Here is a 21064-nt window from a genome sequence, read left to right as displayed (position 1 = left end):
AACAACTGAAGTCTTCACATCTTGTTCAACCATGAACTCCCTCTTTCCTCTGTGTTTCTTCTTGTCTGTTGAACATGATCCCCAGGCTTGGGGTGGGGGGGGCGTGGGCACTGGATGCCAGAAGTGGGCGCCCTCACAGAGTAGAGGGAAGTGGAATGTGGGAGCTAGGGTGCATCTTCTGTTTTTTTTTGGATTGGCAGGAGAGTGACCTGGGCTCTGTGGCTGGGGCTGGGGCTACGGGCTGCTGAGTGTCCGGAGGTCAGACTCAGGGAGAGATGCTGCATGACCCACACATGCCCGCGGGCTCACATAAAGTCTGGAGCCAGCATGCTTGGCTGGTTTGCTACTGATGCAGGGACCACCTGCCACACCCAAGCCCAACCCCCCGACCCCAGGCTAGCCAGAGATTCTCCTCTTGGCTGAAGGGTCCAGAGCTGAGGTCTGGGTGCTGTAACCCAGCCTCCACCCCCAGGACATAATCAGTCACATTCTCTTGGCCTGGCTAGTTTCCTAGTTCCTCATCAGAAATGATGACTGACAATAGCCTGGCCAGCGACCCCATGACCCTGCTGGGTGCTGGGACAAATCCAGCTGCTCAGGAGAGTCAAGGGAAGATTCATTTTGGGAAGGATCACAGGAAGATCTGGAGCTTTGGCCCAAAGCTGGATGTGTTACTCACCAACTGTGTGATCTTAACTAAGTGACTCACCATCTCTGGTCCTTTTGTTTTCTTAAAACACACACACACACACACACACACACACACACACACACACACACAATTGTTTCAGCTCCTGTGCTGTGATATGTATTTTTGTATTCTCTCTTCTTATGGTGATAATCTTGAATTCTTTTTTTTTTCTTTTTGGGTCACACCCAGTGTAGCACAGGGGATACTCCTGGCTCGTGCACTCAGGAATTATTCCTGGGGGTGCTCGGGGGACCATACCGGATGCTGGGAATCGAACCTGGGTCGGCCGCGTGCAAGGCAAAGGCAAACACCCTATCTGCTGTGCTATCGCTCCAGCCCCATAATCTTGAATTCTTGTGGGATGTAATTTTCCAACTTTTCAAATAAAGCCTTTTCAAGATTAAAAAAAAAACATTATTTATTGAATCACCGTTACAAAGTTATTCATGATTGGATTTCAGTCATACAGTGTTCCAACACCCATCCCCCTGCACCAGTGTACATTTCTCAGAAGCAATGTCCCCAGTTTCCCTCCCACCACTGCCATCTCCCCCAAACAGCCTACCTCCATGGTAGGCACTTCCCCTCCCCCCTCTCATCCTTTTGGGTATCACACTTTGCAATACAAATACTGAAAGGTTATCATGTATATCCCTTTACCTACTTGAGTAAAATTAGTCAGAAGGAAAGGGACAGATAGAATGATTGCATCCTTTTGCTTGCTTATGTGCAAAATGAGGTTAAGGATATTTTTCTCATGACACTGGGCAAGGGAAGGCCCTCAGCCAGGCAGAAGGAGAATGGGGGGTGAAGGGGGGGCAGGTGTCAGTACTGCCTGTGGGGCTCTGGCTTTGCTGGGAGGACCTGACAAGCTGGGATCACATAGTGCTCCTGACTGAGAAAGCCCCTGTGGGGTGTGCTTCTGGGGTGGCCCCCAGGGGCCCAGAACCGAGCCATCACCCTGAGCGCAGGGACAGGGTGGGGTGGGGGTGTCCCCAAATCCAGAGAGTCAGTAAATGGCACTCAGAGGGAAGTCTAAGATCATGCCCCTGCAAACACCCCCGCGATGACCCCCGTGTCCTGCCTCGTTCCCCAGAGTGTTGTCACATGGCTCTGACCGCAGGGAGCCAGGCTCAGGCACTGCCCGCTGGGCACTGGAAGCCACAGAGGAGCAAGGTAAGTTCTGGACACTGGGATTCTGCAGCCACAGCCACTGGCCATCGGCTGGCTGCCACCTGATCAGCACCCCGGGGACCAGAGGTGCCATCAGGCTTCCCGGCCAGAATGGCGAGGGTTGGGTCCAGGAGATGTGAATTCGGCCACGCGCTCACCTCACCCTGAGCCCTGCAGGTCCCCAGAGCAGGCTGACCGTTGCACAGTTCCCAGGTGCCTGTCTGGGTCTTTCACAGAGCAAGCAACTCCCAGGGAACCCCTGTTTTGAGCAGCAAAGATGCCCCTGGAGGGGGTGACTAGTAGAGACTCTCCGAGGTCTGAAACGTAAGGACATCCCCTACTGGATGTGAGTAGTAAAGACATCCCCTAGCCCGAGCCAGCAGGTGTGAGCCCACAAGCCTTTGTTTCCCGCTGATGTCTGCAGACCCCGAGCCAACCTGGGTCCTGGGTGACGGCACTGGGTCTGTCCAGCGAGAGGTGGGCCCAGAGTCTCAAGTCCTTCAGGATCTGTGGGGATGAGCTGGAGGGTCACAGACCTACCCTGGCTGGAGAGTTCTTCCCCCACCAGTGCTCACGGCCGCACCTGTCTTTGCTGCACTGCCTCCTATGTGGGGTTCCCTTAGGTGAGCCACGAGGAGGGGTGGAGGCTGAGGCAGTCTGGATGTTCCTGGTCCTTCTAAATGCAGGGTTGGCGGGGAGCTCCTGTGGTGGCGGGCATTTTGCCAGCCTGGACAGCGGGCACAAGGTCCCTGAGCAACTCAAGGAGCTTGCAGGTGCATCGTGTGCTGGGGTACCCTGAGGGGTGACCTCTGAGGGAGGTTTGTCAAGTGCAGAGGGGGTGACCCCCACTTTCCTGGGGGGCTTAGAATGATGGGCTTAGAACAAGATATGGGGAGGGGCTGCTAAGGGGCATTGGAGAAGCACTCACTACAGCTGGGCGGGGTTCTCCTGCCTAACGCAGGACATCTGCACCCCATGCGGGGACATCATGGATGCTCAGACTCCATCCCACACTGGAGCGGCTCCTGGACCTGGCACTGCTGGAGAAATGCAGTGACAGATCAGGCCTGCCCTGGGGTGCAGGTGGGTCATGGCCTCAGACTCAGCTCCTGAGTCCTACAGAGGCCTGAATGTGGGGGACAGTGGAAAGCCAGGGGACCTGAGACCAGAGGACCTATTCTAGGGTCTCAGAGGTGACCATCTGAGAAAGGTTTCCAAGAGGAAGAAAGGCATCCAGGGCCTTTCTCAGGAGGTCACCTCTGAGACCCTAGGATAAGTCTTCCAGGAAGCAGAGCTCCAGAGAAAGGTTCCTTCCTCCTGGGATGCAGATGAGAGAGTGCAAGTGAGGGTCCAAATCAAATCAGGTGTTGGGGCAAGGGGGAGTGTCAGCACTTGGTCCAGCTTGGTCCTGAGCTCCCAGACCCACACCTGCCTGTGTCACGTGGTGGTGGAGGAGGCAGCATCCATCGACCTGGTTTGTGCCTTGGGGAACTCCATCACTCCAAGGTCTGAGACACACCACAGCTCCCACTGGGACAGCTTCTGGGCTCAGAGCTCAGAGGGCCGGGCAGGAAGTTACTTGTACTGGAGGGACCTGCAGGGGCCCCGGGAAGGAGCTCCAGGGAGTGCATTTCCTTGTGACACCCAGCACCCCACAAAAGGGACAGAAAGGGCAAAGCGCAATGTCTTCTCTGTAACTTTGTGCTGTAACTTGGCGGCACCAAACCCTCAATCTATAAATCTGAGTTCTGGGAGGGAGAGAGTTGTGGGAAGTTGAGGAGAGCATGTATGCGGGCCCCCAGGACCAACTCTCAGCCCAGCCACGCTGCGGCCACTCTCGTCCCAGCTTCCTGCAGGCCAGCAGGGCCCTCAAGGCATGAGGGCCTCGCTGTCCTCTGCCTGCACCCGGACTGGTGGCAGGGGCGGGGTGTGAAACACAGATTGGGTGGGAAGCCAGACGACATGTGCGTCCAAGCGCCATTCATCATGCAGATGAAATGGGGCTGCAAACCTCCCTAGTTCTGCTTCCAGATTTGGGAAGAGCAGGAGACCCTGAGGCTGTACCTGCCACCTGCCCCATGCACAGCCCTGCTCTGCAAGCAAAGGCTTGGATGGGAGTCCCACCCCACCCCTGCACCCCGGGGATGGGGGCACCTCTGTTGCTGTTATGTGTCCTTGAGCTACTATGTCAAGAATTTTGTGGAGATTAGAAAGTCTGGTTTCTGGGAGATGGTACAGCTGGCAGGGTGACTTGGGTTCGATTCCCGACACCACATGGTCCTCCGAGCATCGTGGGGTGCAGCTCTGGAGGCCCCCAGTCTCAGGGTCTCCCCAACAGCACAGGACTTGGACAGCATCACATCCTCAGGCCCGAGGGCTGACCCAATGGCGAGGGTGGCCGGGAATCACAGATGGGGTCCCAGGACCTCCTGAGCACTTCTTGGGAGGCCCAGAAATAGGCAAACAAACAAAATGACCAGAATAACTTGTTTTAAAGTTCTTGCAGATTAAAATGTCACCCAATCAGAACCCCCCGCCCCCTTTCCGGTTTGTCACAGCAATGACCAAGCCCTCCAGATTCCAAAGAGACCTGCCCCACCCCCCAGGGGCTCCAGGCTTTGGTGGGGGGGTCAGAAGAAGCACACACTGCTGGCAGGGGTCTCTGGAACCTTTATTTGGGAAGGCAGAGCAGCTGCGGTCCCTTTTACAGGCATGGGGGCGTGGAGATAACAGTGTCCCAGGGGTGCAGGGGGGAGGTGCCTCTGCAAAGGCACTGGCAGGGAAGACCCCTGCTTCTTCAAGCGTAGGGCCCCTGGGGAGGCAGGGCCACTCCAAGCTAAGCACAGTGAGCGGAGAAAGAGCAGACTGCCGCGCAACCAAGGACGCAAAGCCAGCGGCGAGAAGGCCGTGCGGACGACAGACAGAAGCCAGCCTTTCGGTCGTAGTGTTCTGTGCAATTTAAAAACCGACAAAATAAATATAACTTAAAACGTCTAACATGACACTGAAGGCAAGTGTGGGAGCGGCGGCCGAGGCCAGGAGCAAGCCTGCAGCGCGGCGCCCCGGGGCCCCCAGGAGGAGGGGTGGAAGGTGCCCACTCACAGTGGGCAGACCCCAGGGAGGAATGTGGGTGGGAGGCCGCTCTGGTGTGAGCAGGGGTGCCAGGTAATTGCCTGCAGGATCCAGCTTCCCCAGCAGCATGGGAAGAAGCATGTGTGGGAGAGAACTAGCAGATAAATACAACTCCCAGGCCCCCAAGGGACGGGTCCCCTCTAAGAAGTGCTCAGGGGCCTACAGGCCGGCCAGCTCCTGCCCCTGGAATTTCTCCCTGTAATTTTCTTCCTAGCATAAATTTGCTCCTGTGAGCCTGCCCAGTGAGCGAGGGTCACCTGGTCAGTGTGGGGTCAAGATTCTTATGTGGGGATGGACACTGAGGTCCCACCCACCTATGGTCACAGCTGGGGAGTCAAGGGGACCCAGAAAAGCTGGGATCCTCCTGGAATCACACATTGTAAGCAGGCCCCCAGCCCTGGAGCGAGTCCATCCACACAGGTCCTCACCCTTGCTTTGAGGGACCACTACCAGGTGACTTCCTTCTGACAAACCTCTTCCTCAGCTGGGTCGCACCCTCCCCGTCTCACCAATTGTCACTCAGAGTGAAAGGGGAAATGGACGCTCCCGCCCCCAGAGACCCCGGGGAGGAGAAGGGATGGGGTCACTGGGTTCCACTCTCTAAGCACATGCCCACCCCAGATGCCCCTCACGCTGGGAGGTGGAGCAGTTCGCTGGGAGGGGGGCTCCCATGACTCAGCTGCCCGGAGTGAGCCAGAAGTTTGGTCCTTAAAGCCCTGCAGCTCTGATATTCCTCTGGGGGAATTGAGCGACTTGCTTTACTCTTACACTAGTTCCCCTGAGATGCCCCCTGTGCCTCAGGTCTGAGACTCAGGTCTGCGTCCAGGTGCCAGGTCTCTCCCAAGGGTGAAGGTGCCAGAGGTCAAGCACCTTGCCATGTGACTGTGAGGTGTCCAGACAAGGAAGACAGCCCAGCTCTGGGGTGGGGGAGGCCCCCAGGAGGGAGAGGAGCGCCCTCCTCCTTCAGACTCTCCTCCTTCCCTAGATTTGCCCCAGCAGGGCTGGAATGGAGGGGCAGGAGTGGCTCTTGGGACCGAAGGGTGACCTGTGTCCCTCAGAATTTGTGGCTCTCACCGAGGAAAGCATCCTGAGCCTGCTCCCCCCCGCCTCCATGAGCTCAGAGCCGGGCCTCACCGTCCTTGGTCCCCTCCCGGCTTTTGGCCCCAAGTCAAAGCGTCCCCTCAGCTCCACGGAAGAGAGCCTGGGGCTGAGCAGGGGGACCCATTCAGGGTGTTCCAACAGCCCCACAGGATGGGAAGATGCTGAAAGGGGGACTTGGCCACCAGGTGGCGCCAGGCCCACGTGGCCGGCCCAGAGGCCTAGGCTCATCTCTTGCCACTGGGGACACCCACTCCTTCCACTGTGACCCCTGCTACAGGCAGCTAGATCTGGGGTTCAGGAGTTCTCTATTTACAAGCAGGGCTGGAGGCCCCTGCACCGCGCCCTTCCTTCCATCCGGGAAGTGACGGAGCCATCTCCTGTCCTGTAGTGCAGCGCGGGTCGTGGGGTCTGGGGCCGGCGCCAGTGGAAGCACAGGGAGAGCCGAGGAAGAGGAAGAGGCGGCAGAAAGGAGGCGCGGGGGTATGGGGGGGGAGGGGGAGGCACGGGCCGCGGCCTCAGGTGGGTGGGGCCCCTGTGCACATTTCCGTCAGGATGCTGATGAGGTTGTCCAGGCCCGACAGGTAGCCGTCCTCCCTGTTCCCCTCCTGCCAGGGGATGTCGTGCTGTAGGGTCTGGCCCTCGGGAAGGGGCGTGGTTTTCCCGAAATCGATCATCCACACCTTGGCCTGCTCCTTCTTGTCATGGATGAACAGGAGCGAGCTGCCGATGACCTGCAGGGACAAAGAAGGACCTGAGTGGGGAACACCATCGGCCCGTATTGGGGATGCAACCCAGCACCCAGGCCAGGTTGCTCATTCTGTCCTTCATTCACATCAGGGCAGCAGGCCTCTGCCAATGGGATGGGGCCTCGGGAGGAAGTCCCCAACTCCAGCTGCCACTTTCCACCATGTGAGGCAAGGCTCGGACCCTCAGCTGCACAGAGAGCTGACCCTTCCAATACCTCCTGAGTGCCCCCAAGTCTGGCTTTCTTTTTGTTCTTTGTGTCACATCCATAGTGCTCAGGGCCTATTCCCGGTTTTGCACTCAGACGTGATCCCTGGTAGTGCTCAGAGGGCTGCAGACAGCGCCAGGGAATGAACCAGGGTCAGCGGTCTGTAAGGCAAGGGCTTTATCCTCTATGCTATCCCTCCGAGCCAGCCCCAAGCCTAGCTTCTTAAATGTGGGTCACAACCCCATAGGGGGTTACATAACTGAACACGAACATGTGATGAAACTAGCAATGGTGCAAGGCCTCTGACAACTCCACACCCAAATGGGATTCAAAACCAACATGCGATGAATCCTGTATTTCTGGTCGCTGCATGTTTGAGCAAAAAGGGGTCTGCGGTGGGAAAACTTGAAGAAGTTTTCCTCTGCTTTAGAGGAAGGGGGTTCCCTCTGATGGGGGCGCATGGGAGTGCCACATACACGTAGCCCCAGAGCGGGGCGTGCCCTGAGGCCCAGACCACCCCATCTCATCACCGCCCACCCCAAACCTGGGCATACAAGTCGGGAAGCGGGGTGGGGCACAGGGGAGGTGACACTGGCCCCAGCAAGGATGTCCCCAGGGTCATTGGCACCTGCCACTCGGGGCCATGTCAGGACAAAAGCGTGGGAGGAAGTCCCTCTCCTCAACACAAACCCTGCTCTGGGTCGCCATGAGGGCCCAAAGGATGCAGCTAGAGCAGGGGTGGGGTGGGAAGAGGCATCCTTAGAGACCAGGGCCCCGGCTGAGCAGGGAAGACCCGTGGAAATGCTGAGGCCAGACAAGGGTTTACCCTTCCCGGGCAGGGAACAGCAGATGCCCCACTAACATGTCCTCTCACTAGATCTCTCTGGGGTTTTTCTGAGGGACACTATAGGAGGAGAAGAAGCTTCCCAGAAAATGATACAAAGGTGCTGGAGGAGAGGCCAGAGCCAAGAGGCTAACCTGGGGCCCAAGCGGTTAGCAGGGGCCTATGGCCAAGACAGGAGCCTTCCAGGCTTGGTTCCCGGGAGGACCCTGTCCTGTGCAGGAAAAGGAATCTGGAGGAAGGGAGGCTCGGCACCTGGGAGCCACAGCTGGCTGTGCTCAGGGCTGATAGTGCTTGGCGGACCATGCGTGCTCGGCGGATCATGCGGTGCCAGGGGTCAAACCTGGGGCTCTTTTTCGTGAAGGTGGTGCCTCAGCCCTCTAAGCTCCCTCCCTGACCCAGCACATGGCTTTTTATCCAGCTGGAAATCCAGAAGGCTCAGGAGGAGTGGGGGTCCTGGGGAGCAGGGGTCGTGTGGGGGGGTGGGAGTCCTGGGGGTTGAGTGCCCAAGGGGTGGGAGTTCTGGGGAGTGGGGTCCCAAGGGGGCAAGAGTCTGGGGAGTGGAGACTCTGGGGGTCCTGGGGAGTGTGGGTCTGGGGCTGCCCTATTTAGTGGGCATAGGGTCCCAAGTCTGGGTGTGGGGAGACCCCAAGCAAGGCAGCCTTATAATTTGCACCTGTGTGCAGTGCTGTGTGGGGTAGTGGGGTGCCCCCTCCCCTCCCCTCAGCACTGGCATGGCTGTGTGACACAGCCACTAGTGGACTCTGAGGACACTGCCACACAAAACCTGGGTAGAGGCTGCCTTGGGGGAAGCGTCCCAAGTCTGCAGAGAGGCAGGGGCACCCCCCTGCTAGCCACGAGGGACTGTCCACAAGCATCTACTGGGCCTGACCCCAGATCCGGCCTCTTCCTCAGCCTGTGGCTGCAAAGGTAGGGCAGGTGGACCCAGGTCGGCATGGCCACAGCTGCTGGGACCTGGGATGTCAGTGGGGGGCAGGAGATTCCTCCCAAGCTCAGAGGGCATCTGCCCTGAGACCACTGGGTATCGGGACAGAATTCTGACACTGCCTCTGGGGAAGGGGCTCAGCCTCCTGCTTCCTGTTGCCAGGGGGCTGCGTGCGTCCAGGGCTGGCTGCAGCTGCCGCACCCTAAAGTCACAGGGCAAGAGGGGCGCAGAGGAACGGCTCAATGGGCTGAGCACATGCTTTGATGCAGGGGGCTTGAGTTTTGGTCCTTGGCACCATGTGGTCCACCACGTGGACTGCTGGGAGTGACCCCTTGCCCCAAGTACAAAGCTGGTAACAGTGTGTGCCTCTCTCCCCACCCCCAAAATAACCCGAGTCCCAGATGGCAACAGTGCTCTGGCTTCTCAACAGGCGGGTGCTCACAGCACAGCGCCAAGGCCATACAGACCCCTGACTCCCCGCCTTGCTGGGCACAACTACCAGGCCCGACGCCCATGCTCACCTCGTGGCACTTGAAGAAGGGAGAGATCTCCAGGGTGGCACGAATGTCCTTCAGCCGGTCCCGGTAGGCGACCTGGAAGCAGGCCAAGCAGGTTTTAATCAGGTGGGCATAGGGTGAAGGTTAAGCTGCCCCTAGAGACAGCGCCAACATCCCATGGGATTAACTCACACCCTGACTATAGGACCCCAGACTCCCACCTAGAAATGAAGATGGGGAGCCTCGAGGGCTGGGCGAGGGCTCCTGGTTCCTCACTCTCTCCATCTATACTGCTGCAAAGCAGGAGGAGTGGAGACAGTCCCCAGAGACGGCAGAGTCCCCGGACTTCCTCTCCCCAACTCGGGGTTATCAGGAAGGTCAGTGGCGAGAGGTGGCATCTGAAGGGCCCAGATGGGGCTGGAGCGATAGTACAGTGGGTGGGGCGTTTGCCTTGCATGCAGCTGACCCGGGTTCGATTTCCAGTATCCCATATGGTCCCCTGAGCACTGTCAGGAGTAATTCCTGAGTGCAAAGCCAGGAGTAACCCCTGTGCAATGTCAGGTGTGACCCAAAAAGAAAAGAAAAATGAATGAAAGGCCCAGATGCCAGGACAAACTCCTGAAAACAAACCTCAGGGTCCAGGAGATGACTTAAAGACCTGGGCACCGGCTTCACATGAGGGACGCCTGGGTTTGATCCCGGCACCATATGGTCCCTGAGAAGTTCTGGGAGTGACCCCCAAGCACCACCAAGTGTGGTCCACAAATGAAACAGAACGAACCAAACAATGTTACGCCCCCGACATCTGAAAGGACAGAGTGAGGGGAGAGACCCTGGCTCTGCGGGCGTCTGCGTCACAGGGCCCTTGGCATCACATTGGGCTGTGCCAGGGCTGGGGTGGCGGGCGGGCTGGCTGGAGCCAGAAACCCCCCTGGTCCAGGTGGTCCAGGGGCTCTGAGATGTGCTGCAGACCCGGGCCAGGAAGCCCAGGCAGTAGGGGGAGAGAGGGTGCTTGAGGCGCAGACCCAAGGCCATGCCTGAGTGTGCGAGGCAGGCCAGCCTCCTGCAGGGCTCGGGAGCTCTGGGGCTCAGAACCTGGGGCTATCATAGGGCCTCCGGGCTCAATAAACCTGAAGTTGGCTGGAGGGTGCTGATGTGGGGGCGGGATGGCACATCTCTGCATCCTGTCTGCTCCTAAGGGCCCAAACCCCACACAGGTAAGAACTGAAGCCCCCACTCCTTGGCTCAGAGAGCTGCCAGTCAGGGGGACAATGTGATCCCCACTGCCCCAAGGGCTATCTTCCTCATTCAGCCTCCTAGCCTGCTGGAGGCCCCGCAGGCAGGAGCCCTTGTCAACCTGCTGAGCCCTTGTCAACCTGCTACCTACATGTAAATCCCAGCTCCGCCCCTCTGCTACTCTCCCCTGCGTCCTCTCCTACCCTCCCCGTGCCCTCTCCTACCCTCCCCTGCACCCTCTCCTGCCCTCCTCTGTGTTCTCTCCCATTGTCCCTGTGCCCTCTCCTACTCCTCCTCTACTTCCTCCCTGTCCCGCCCCTGTGTCCACTCCTACCCCATCCCTGTGTCCTCTTCTACCCTCCCCTGTACCCTCTCCTATTTGCCCTTGCACCCTCTCTGTGACCCCCATCTGTCCAAGACACCAAGTAGCCTCCACTCCCCAGAGGGGGCAAGCGCTCAGCACAGGGGCTGGTGGGAGAAAGCCAAGGTCACTCTCCTCTGGGGGTGCAAACTCTTTGGGAGTTGATCCTGGGCTCCCTGGCCTCCCTCTCCTGCTGTCAACCACAGTCCACCGCTCCAGCATCAGTCCACAGTTCTGAGCTTGGCCCAGCTTCACGAGAGACTCACCAGGATGTTGCGGTTCCCTTGCGTGAACTCTCGGAAGGCCTCAGTGACCTGCTCCCTCGTTTTGGTTTTCTTGAAGTCGCGGTTCACAGAACCATCTTCTTTCTGAGGCAAAAGATACCCCCGCATGCAGGAGGTCAGCTGAGGGCCCACATGGTTCTGCCTGACAGGCACGGGGATGGGGCACCAAGAACGGGGCGGGACTCAGTGAAACCCCGTGGGTTCGTGTTAGGAGAGACTAGGGTGAGGAGCTGTCAGGGCCAAGATCAGGGCACGAAGCTATGGAATGGGAACATTGGGGGGCATGGGTACCCCTACCAGCAAGAGCCTCGAGGTTCCTGCTGTCCAGGGGCGTGGGAGAGGCCCTCCCTGTGTCCAGTCCAGCTTGACTTGTACTGCCCATGTGGCTGCCCCCTGCTGCCCCAGGCTGTGCCCAGCGCCAGCAGCTCCTCAGGGCCTGCGCTTGGGCAGTGGGAGGCTGAGTCTCTTGGATCTGCTCCCCACAGGCCAGGACTGAGAGGCGGGGGCCACCAGAGGTGCCCAGGCCCGATGTGCCCTGCCATCAGATTGGAAACTAGTGAGAATATAGTGGACCCCACCCAAAGGGGTCAGAGGGAGCACCTGAACGGCAGGAATGCTGGCTTTGCTGTCAGGGAGCCAGGGCCATTGCATGCCTCCCAGCACCACCTCGAGTTACCCCCAGAGCAGTGAGCTGAGAGCAGCCCTGACACACAGTCAGGTGTGCCCAAATACCAAAAGGAAAGAAAGGAAAGAAAAGGAAGGGGTACCCTGGCAGAGGGAGCTGCCCAAGGGGCAGAGAAGAGAGAGGGGCTGCAGGAGGTTCTCGGTGGGGGCACTTCCGGGACCAACGACTGGTGCTGAGAGCCTAGGGATCCCCAAGCTCGTGGCTCTGAGCCCCAGAAGACAGGCTGTGGACAGGAACCCCAACATGCAGCCTTCGTGGATTATTTCAGACACAGGGATGGTGAGCAGGGGGCCTGGGGACTAGGACCCCCACCCAGCTAAGCAGAGGAGTGGTGAGGAGTGGCAGACAGGGGCTGAGGACGGGAGGTCAACAGCCCTGTCTTCCCAATCGTGGGGTTGGGGGCATCTTATCTCCACGGCTACTTTCTGTGCCACGAGCTATTGCCAACTACCTGCCCATCACCTCAGTGCTGTGTGCAAGGGGTGGAGCTGCCTCAGGCCTGCTGGAGTACCAGGGCACATTTCAGGCAGTGCAGTATGGGGCAGGGGCACCACAGGATTCCCGGCTGCTGTGAGGGGGCCATATATCTGGTTTGACCACAGGGCAGAGGATGGGAGAGCAAGCCTTGGGCTGGAGGGACACGGAGGACCAAGGAAAAGAATGTGGAAGCCTATTTTGATTCTTGGCACCCTACAAGGTCCCCCCAGTACTCCCAAGAGTGCTCCCTGAGCACCGCGCCAGGAGTAAGCCTTGAGAATCGCCCCCTAACCAACCAACCAGACAGAACGTGGGACTTAGAAGTTGGGCGCAGTGTTGGGGTGCAGGGCATTGGAGCTGTTCAGGGATGTGCTGCCCAGTTCTACCTCCGTGGCTGTGATCCAATGTTGAGGGCTAAGTTCCGTCCCTCTGGGTCCCCAGCACTGGACCCACTCCTGGGTGGCTGGGGCACCTTGGGATGAAGACCCGAGCCCTGACTTCCAAGCCCCTATGGATGTTCTTCCACCCCCTCCATGCTCCTGACGTGGCAGCCGCCTGCCCCAGACAGAGGGGTCAGCCAATGTCCTCCAACATCTGTCCTGGGCAGGCTACCCACACCCAGGGCTGTGTGAAGGGGCCTGAGAGAAGGTAGGACAGGAGGGGGACACTGGGGACAGCAGCTGGTGGAGCCACCTGCAGCCCGCCTGGCTGGACTCACCTTGATGCCTTCGATCCGGAAGCCCAGGGTGGCGGTGGAGCTGATGGTCTCTCTCCACTGCATGTACCGCGGCTTGGTCACGGCCCGCTGTGCCTTCTCCTCCTCGGTTGGGGCATCGGGGTCTACCTCGACCATCTTCTGGTACATGTCCTTCCGGAGGCTGGGCTTCTTGCGGGCCTTGGTGAGCTCCTCCTCCAGGTACGTCCTGTGGAGATGGGAGGCCCTGTGAGGCAACGGTCAGCCAGGCCCAGGTACGTGTCTAGCCTCTGTGGGCCTGGTTCATTTTTTTTTTTCTTTTTTCTTTTTGGGTCACACCCGGCGATGCACAGGAATTACTCCTGGCTGCACTCAGGAATTACCCCTGGCGGTGCTCAGGGGACCATATGGGATGCTGGGAATCGAAACTGAGTCAGCCGCGTGCAAGGCAAATGCCCTACCTGCTGTGCTATCACTCCAGCCCTGGGGAGCTGATTCTTGATGGGAGAGACCCGGAGTGACCTTGCTTGGGGCACAGCTTCCTCTCAAGAGTACCAAGAGACCTTAGGGGGTCTAAGGAGCCCCTCCTTCTAGCAAGGTCCTGGGGCCAGCTGGGTGTGGGTGGACCCATCCTATGGGGGTGCAGGGTTCACTCAGGGCTGCCAGGGACCCTTCCCCAAAGGGTTTCCAAAGTCAGGACCCGTGTGGTTGGAGGCTCAATCCTTCTTCCCTGCCTCCCTCCAGTTCTCAGGCATTGGAGGGGGGGTGGGGGGGGGAGGCTGGGCCGGCCTGAGTTCTCTGCAGAGAGAAGAAACCAGGAAATGGAAGTGGAGCCTACAAGAGGTGCCAGTGCTGGTGAGCGGGGAGCAGCCAGGATGGGGCAGGGATGGGGCTCTGGGCTCTCTGGCCTCCTCCACAGACCCGCTGCCCCATGCTGCCACCAACCCCAGGCCTCGGGCGAGCCCTGATGAGTTCAGCAAATGTGGCCCAAGGGACAGTGTCAGGCAACGCTGCCATCTGCATGTTCCATCTGCCATCTGTGGGCGGAACTGCTGCAGCCCCCAGCAAGTGGTGGAGGTGGCCGCGGAGGGAGAGAACAGGGCTGGGGCAGCACCAGGCAGAGTCCTGCATGGCCCCCTCCCCCCACACAATGCCCACCTGAGGGTGGGCATCCCTGCAGCACACACCCCGCGCCTCAACACCCCTCCTTGCAATGCTGGCTGCTGCCCAAGAGCAGGCAGGACACAGATGTCCTGCTGCGGGAGAGGAAGTGTCCCCTGGCCCTGTGTGGGTGGCCCGCACGTCCTCTGCTGGGGCCTGGCTCCACCGCATCCCACCATCCGTCCCCAAGCTGCAGACTGAATGGCAAACCCAGGACAGTTAAGAAAGACGGGTTTTCAGAAACCAACACGGTGCAAAATCAGCCCCTACACGTGAGCTTGGACACAGCTGGAGGAGATGCTGAGAGAAGCAATACTAGAGGGAGGAAGCCGTGGCCCTGCAAGGACACGTCCTTGCAAGGACACACATGTGCATGCGCATCTGCCCAGCTGTGTGGCAGAGCCAGGTCATGAGGATAGGGCCAGGGCTGAGCTGCAGGGCAGGATGCTGCTGCGCGCGGGTGCCGTGTATGTGCACCAGGGTGTGAGGCATGTACATGGGTCTGTGTGTACCTGCATCCTTGTGTGAGCCATGTACACATCTGTGTGCAACAGTGTGCATCCGTGTGCAGGCCCTGGTGTGTGTCCTGGGTGTGTGTGCTGGGGGAAGCTCCTGAGTGCCCCACCGTGGGTGAGCGTCTGAACTGCAGAGAGCAATCCGAGCTCCTCCAGCGGGAAGCGGGCTTGGGTATTGAGGCCCCCTCACGCAGGCTTCTCCAGAAGGTCCCTCAGCTCACTCTCGGCACAGCTGCTGGCCCCCAGTGGGGAGAGGGCTGGGCGGGGTGCCCGGAGTCACCGGCTGGATCAGTGGGGCCACAGCCCATGGAGCCACGCTGTGCCTGTCCACAGGAGTCCACCATCCACACGGGGAGCAGGGCCTGCTGGGTGCCTGAAACCCAGGGAAAGTGGTGGCCCAGTCCAGACATGAGAAGTGACTTCTGTCCCCGTGGGCAGGTCACTCAGCCCAGGTCTCAGCTTCAAGTGTAAGACAAGCCCATGTGACTGGACGCAGGGCGCTGGCATCTCAGGGAGTCCCATTTAGATGCTCTGGGTGCCTGCATCAACCCTTCTCAGGCTCCACCCACTTTGTGTCCCTTATCCACCTTCCACTCCTGGGAAAGTGTCCACGTCGATGGTGGCCCTGGGCTCTGGCCTCCTCCCTCCAGCAGGCAGGAGCCCCTCAGCGGGGTCTGCAGAGGTAAGGCTGGTGTGGGACTGGCTCAGAGAGGTTCACAGACTCACGCTGGGATAGGGTTCAGGGGTCACCCCAGGTCTCTGCTGGGGTGCAGTGGGACAGAGGTGTGATGCAAGGGAACAGGCTGATGGAATGTTCAGGTGGAGTCACAGGGAGTGCTGAACACTGCAGCTTTTAAAGGAACAGAAGCCCACCAGGCCGCCCAGCCTGACTCTCCAGATGCCCAGACCAGCTTCCCGCACAGCCACACTGTGCGGGTCTCAGCGTATGACACCCACCACAAGAGCAGCAACCAGTTTGAGCCTGCCCAGTGCGGGTGAGTCAGTGCCAGGCAGAGGTGGGGGGGGGGGAAGGAAGGAAGGGTCACGCCTTCCAAGAGGGCACATCCTGGCACACTCCAGGGAGAGCCCTTGGGGACACTAAAAAGATGCTGGCAAGAGTGTGGCCAAGGGGTGAACTGAGAGACATTCTGTCTCCTCACTATGGGCAGGGCTGAGGACAGTGCAAAGGCCAGCAACTCTGTCCAGCCTGAGAATGGTGGTCAGCTGCCCTACTGGGCAGCCCTAAAGGAAAGACAAGGAGGAAAGGAAACTGGCATGGGTCACTTTCTCTCCTGCCCCACTCACCCTTTATACATACATATGTGTACATAGATACACATAAGCTTACACACACAGTTATGCGATACATGCAAACTGCACAAACACACATGCACAAATACATACACACCCATACACATACACACTCATACAAACACACAGACACACGCATATATGGACACACTAGTATACAATGCACACACAAGTCACAATGCACACACAAATCCAAACACACAAATCATATACAGACACACATGCACACATAACCCCCCGCCCCCCCACCCCACATACATACACACACGTACACACATCCAGAGCTGTTTCCTGGGTCTGACCTCCCTGGAAAGCTGTGAGGAGCTGGTGTCCAGGGGTCCTTTTGAGGGGCACAGTCCCTGATACCAGGGGGTGAGAGCCTCACTGGACAGCCCTGCCGCTGCCCTGCAGATACAGAGCTATGTGGTGCCTTCTGGGCTTGACTGGCCAAATTTGAGGGGGTAGAAAAAACTGGCAGTCTGGAGGGGGCTCTGAGCAGCTGGCTCTTGGTCCCCACTCCATCTGTTCTCCATCCCTCCTGCCTCTCTTCCTGTCTCCATTCCCAAGGTCTCTCCCCCTTATTTCTGTGGGCAGAAAGCAGGTGAGCTTGAACCCCATTCCATGCAGTCCCAAGCACTGCTCTCTACCTCCGGCCGGGCTTGGGGCCCCCAGAGCACCCTGCACCCTGCAGGACACCTTCATGGCTGTGCCCAGCTGGGCTGGTGCTCAGGGTCCCTGCAGCTCCCAGTCTTGCTCATGCGTGGCTGTCTTTCCACACACCAGCATGGTGGGGATCTGGCTCACCTGTCAGGAGGCCCCTCCCATCCTCCCTCAGCAGCCCACTGGAGCCCCGGCAGTTCTTGGTCCTTCCTCTGGGGAGGCAGCACATCAGAGAAGGGAAGGGGCTGCCCAAAGGCACAGCCAAGAGCTGCTCCTTCTGCACCACAGTGAGATGATGAGGAGGGGGCGGGCCCCCAGGCATTCCTGTACACCCTTGGGACAGCTGAGAATTCCAGGCCAGGCATGGCGTAAGGCTGTGCACCCAGAGCCCGCCTCACCTGACACCCATCTTGCAGTCCATCACACATGGCGAGTCGAAGTCGGCCAGCAGATCATCCATCTGGTTGTAGCGCTCGCCGTCCTTGACCACATCCCCATGGTAGGCGGGCACATAGGGCCGCAACACATCAGCCATGAGCCGATCTAGGCAGCGCTGCTCTGACTCACAGTGCTTCTTCAGGATCCTGCCGTTGGCGGCCGCCTTGAAACTCCCTGCAGGCAGAGCAAGAGCACAGAGGCCCTGGGTTCCTCTGTGGCCAGCAGAGGAAGCTCCACCCACCCCCACAGCCCTGACCTGCACTTGGGGCACTTGGGGATAGGAGGTCAGAGGGTGCCTACCCCCCCTCTTGCAGACTGAGCACTTTAGGGGAAATGGATGCTGGTCCCCAAGTTCCCTGGACCGCAGGCCCCTTGATGAGGAGGGGGCCAGGAGCACAGAGACTCAGTCAGCTCTCCTGGGCCCCCATGGCCACCCACTCTCAATGCCCATGCTGATTCTTGGGCTGGTGCTCTCCTGATCTCAGCAAAGGACCAGCTCCGAAGGAACAGGCCAGGGGACTGAGAACTGGGGGTCCACAGCACGATCCCCCCGGGCAGGGGGCTGCCCTTGGTGATGGCATTCAAGGAAGGGTGTAGGGATGGGAAAGGACATGGCATGTCCTGGGCTGGCCTGAGGGCAGGTCATGGCTCCCTCCCACCCCAAAGCCCAGACATGCTTAGGGGCACGTGGGCTTGATGGTTCGAGGGCTCCTGCTCTGAAAGGGCCCTCCTCTGTCACAGCTCATGCCTGGTCCCCACACCATGGTCTGCCTGCATGTGCTTTGCAGCACCTTCGAAACTTTTTATGTCCACAAGTTGGGCAGGGGGCAGGGGGACGAGACAGACGGTAACAGAGGGGCACTGGTGACAGCACAATTGCCTCTCGGGTCTCAAGTGAGAACCCATGCAGTGCAATCTGCAACCTCCCACCCCCTTGTGAGCCCCGAGCCCGCTTTCCTGTGGGGGCAGCGGCTACCTGCATGTCCCGCCAGCTGGACCCAGGGGTACTTCTTCTTGAAGGACATGACGAAGGGAGACCAGTGCACCATGTTCTTTATTTTCCTCCATGATTTGCTCTAGAGACAAGAGAAGAAAAAGGAGCTCGTTAGAAAGAACCATTCCATTCCGGGTCCAAGGGCTGCCAGCCAGGCAATGCCAGACCAGACCGGAGGTGCCAAGGACCTGTCTAACGTCTGTGTCACAGGCGCCGGGGTGGGGGGGGCTCTTCCTGACTCTACTAAGGGGGCATGCACAACACCCAGAAACTGGGATAGGTGCTTTGGACCCAGGCCTGAGCCCATCCTCTGCTGCTCCTCCCATAGTGACCCCTCTCGGTCTCAGTTTCTCCATCTGTCCAGAGAGGGAACAATAGCTGGTACATCAAGCAACCTGGATAGATGGTTGTTTCCCAGGGTTCTAGGAAATGACCTCCCAACACACAGACCACAGCAGGAACGAACAGTTCCCTCAGAGAAAGACCAGAGGCCGTATCTCCCCATAGATACGGCCAAGACAATGAGCAAGGGGAAGTAGCAAGGGGACATGTATCATGATTGGAATCAAATCTGAGGGGACGAGGGGCAGGGTGGGGACGGGGGTCTAGAGCTGCCAGAACCTGGTGTGGGTACAGGAGCTGGAAGCAGATGAGGCGCCCTGAGCAGGGTCAGGCCAGGACACAGCACTAGGAGTGTGGTACGGGGAAGTGGGTGACCTCCTCATGGACTGACCAGTGGGGCCCTACTGTCCCATATGTAAAACGGAGCAAACATAGCTGCCTGGTGTCCCGAATGTGAAGCCATCATTGGGCACGGGGGTGTTTGTGGAAGAGTCTCAGCGATCTGTGTGTGAGGTTGGGGGGGGGGGGTGTTCCCCAGCAGCCGTACCTCTGGGGCGGTGCAGGTGCACCAGTACTGGGACAGACAGTAAGTGAGACCAGCCCGGGGGGGGGGGTGTGCAGGGGCACTGCACGGGGACCTCGAGTTCCAGAGCTGCAGACAAGGAGCAGGTGCTCTGGGTGGATGACCCCCTACGAACCCCCATGTACAATATCCCCAACCCCAGCTCCCCCCTTGCTGCACTCTCATTTCTCTGGTGTGTGGAGAAGCCTTTCTTCATCATGAAAAGGGAAAAAAGCTGGCCTGTTCAGTGGAAAGTGGTGGAACATTCTGCGTGTGTGGGCTCACCCCTGGACATCTCTGCTTGCGCTGGCACCAACTCTTGGGGGCTCCCCACCCCACTCCAGCCCCAAGGGTGCCTGCTGTTGCTGCCCCCTGTGAAATAGAGCCATGCCTGGAGGCGGGGTCCAGCGCAGAAAGGTCACTGTAGGCACCCATCGTAGCACAGCTGCCCACAGTGAAGGGTAGCGATGCCCTAGAAGGCCAGAGCATGGCAAGCAAACCTCGTGGGCACAGGCAGCAGTCTCCCCCAAGTCCCCTTCCTCCAAGAGGCAGAATCCCTCCAGGGGACTGTGCCCCCAAACTCTCCATAACCTGTCACTGGTCTGAAATCTGACCCTAGTCCCAGGTAGGGCAAAAGCAGCTTGGAGAATCCCCCGGCCAAGGCTTACATAAGAGCATCGTGCTTCCAGCACGGTCACTCATATTCTCTGGTCCTGTTCCTTCATCACCCCCAGGAACCAGGGGCATCTGCTCACCTCACCCCCAAAAGCAACATCTGCCCAACAGGTCCTGGCTGACTGCTCTGAGTTGTGGACTATTCATAGTCAAATCGGAGGTGCTGATGAGCTGACTAAGGCAGGTTCTACTTTGATGCATCACTGACTCACACTCGGACCTGGGGACCAGCCGACGCAAAGGGGACATACACTGGGTATCACCCAAAGTCTGTAGATTTGGGGACTAGCCAATCTTTTTTTTCCTTTTACTGAATCACCATGAGATAGTTACAAAGCCTTCATTTTTGAGTTTCAGTCATAAAATGATGGAATACCCATCCCTCCGCCAGTGTACATTCTCCACCACCAATGTCACCAGTATACCCCCCACTTCTTTCTAACCCTCCCCCTACCTCCATGCAGATCATTTCCCCCAGACTCACTCTCTCTACTTTTGAGCATTATGGTTTGCAAGACAGATACTGAGAGGTTATCACATTTGGGACCAGCCAATCTAATGGGGACACTGGGTGTTCACCCTAAATCTGTGGATCTGGGGACCAGCCAATCTAATGGGGACACTGGGTGTTTACACTAAATCTGTGGGTCTGGAGACCAGCCAATCTAATCGGAACACTGGGTGTTCACCCTAAGTTTGTGGATCTGGGGACCAGCCAATCTAATGGGGACACTGGGAGTTCACCCCAAATCTGACAAGCCAACAAGCACTAACTGATCATCTAAGGCTGCCATGTACAACAGGCACCAACCTGGGCTGCGTGGCCTCATTTCTGACCACCAGAACTTAACCTGCTCCCTTAAGTCACCCCATTCCCCCTGCAGTAGGTGGCACAAAGAGGCACCACTGCCCGGCCAAGTGCCCAACGGCGGAGGCTCCTTCGGGCCCCAAGAAGGCAGAACAGGTGCCTTGTTAGACCAAGTGGGATGGGAGGCAGGGGTCTCCAGGAGTCGAGGCTATATGTGTGGGGTGTCAAATAGAGGAGCCCAGAGCCCCTGCAGTCAGGCAGCAAATCCTCAGGCCCACCATCTTCCTGGGCTGGGCAGGAGCCCTGCATCTGGCTGAGGGATCCACTAATGTAGGCACCCCAAGTCTGATAAGACCACCTCACGCTTCCAGGCTGTGGTTGGGCTTCTGTGCTCGGGACTTTTTTGGGAGCAATGGAAGGGAAGGAGGGGCCACAGTGGACACCCATCACCTGCCAGGCAAGCAGGGGCCCCAGAGACGGGGACAGGGGTGGGGGACCCCTAAGCCTTCTTAAGCAGAGGCGAACTCC

The 21064-nt window shown here is 58.7% G+C and overlaps 1 protein-coding gene across 1 annotated transcript in view; it reads right to left on the bottom strand.

The window, feature by feature from the left end:
* Nucleotides 1-4511: 4511 nt before the first annotated feature.
* Nucleotides 4512-21064, bottom strand: part of ITPKB (inositol-trisphosphate 3-kinase B) — a 99234-nt gene continuing 82681 nt past the window's right edge. The window contains exons 3-8 of the mRNA XM_056135833.1: nucleotides 18132-18231; nucleotides 17116-17329; nucleotides 13095-13299; nucleotides 11197-11298; nucleotides 9358-9429; nucleotides 4512-6828 (exon numbers count right to left, since the gene is read on the bottom strand). Coding sequence (XP_055991808.1) covers nucleotides 6613-6828; nucleotides 9358-9429; nucleotides 11197-11298; nucleotides 13095-13299; nucleotides 17116-17329; nucleotides 18132-18231 — 909 coding nt within the window. The 3' untranslated portion in view covers nucleotides 4512-6612. The remainder of the gene's footprint in view (nucleotides 6829-9357; nucleotides 9430-11196; nucleotides 11299-13094; nucleotides 13300-17115; nucleotides 17330-18131; nucleotides 18232-21064) is intronic.

Source organism: Sorex fumeus, unplaced genomic scaffold (genome assembly GCF_029834395.1).
Source record: "Sorex fumeus unplaced genomic scaffold, SorFum_2.1 ptg000007l, whole genome shotgun sequence".
NCBI lineage: Eukaryota > Metazoa > Chordata > Mammalia > Eulipotyphla > Soricidae > Sorex > Sorex fumeus.
The sequence above is the reverse complement of the archived record's forward strand: the minus strand, read 5'-3'. Positions and strand labels throughout refer to the sequence as shown.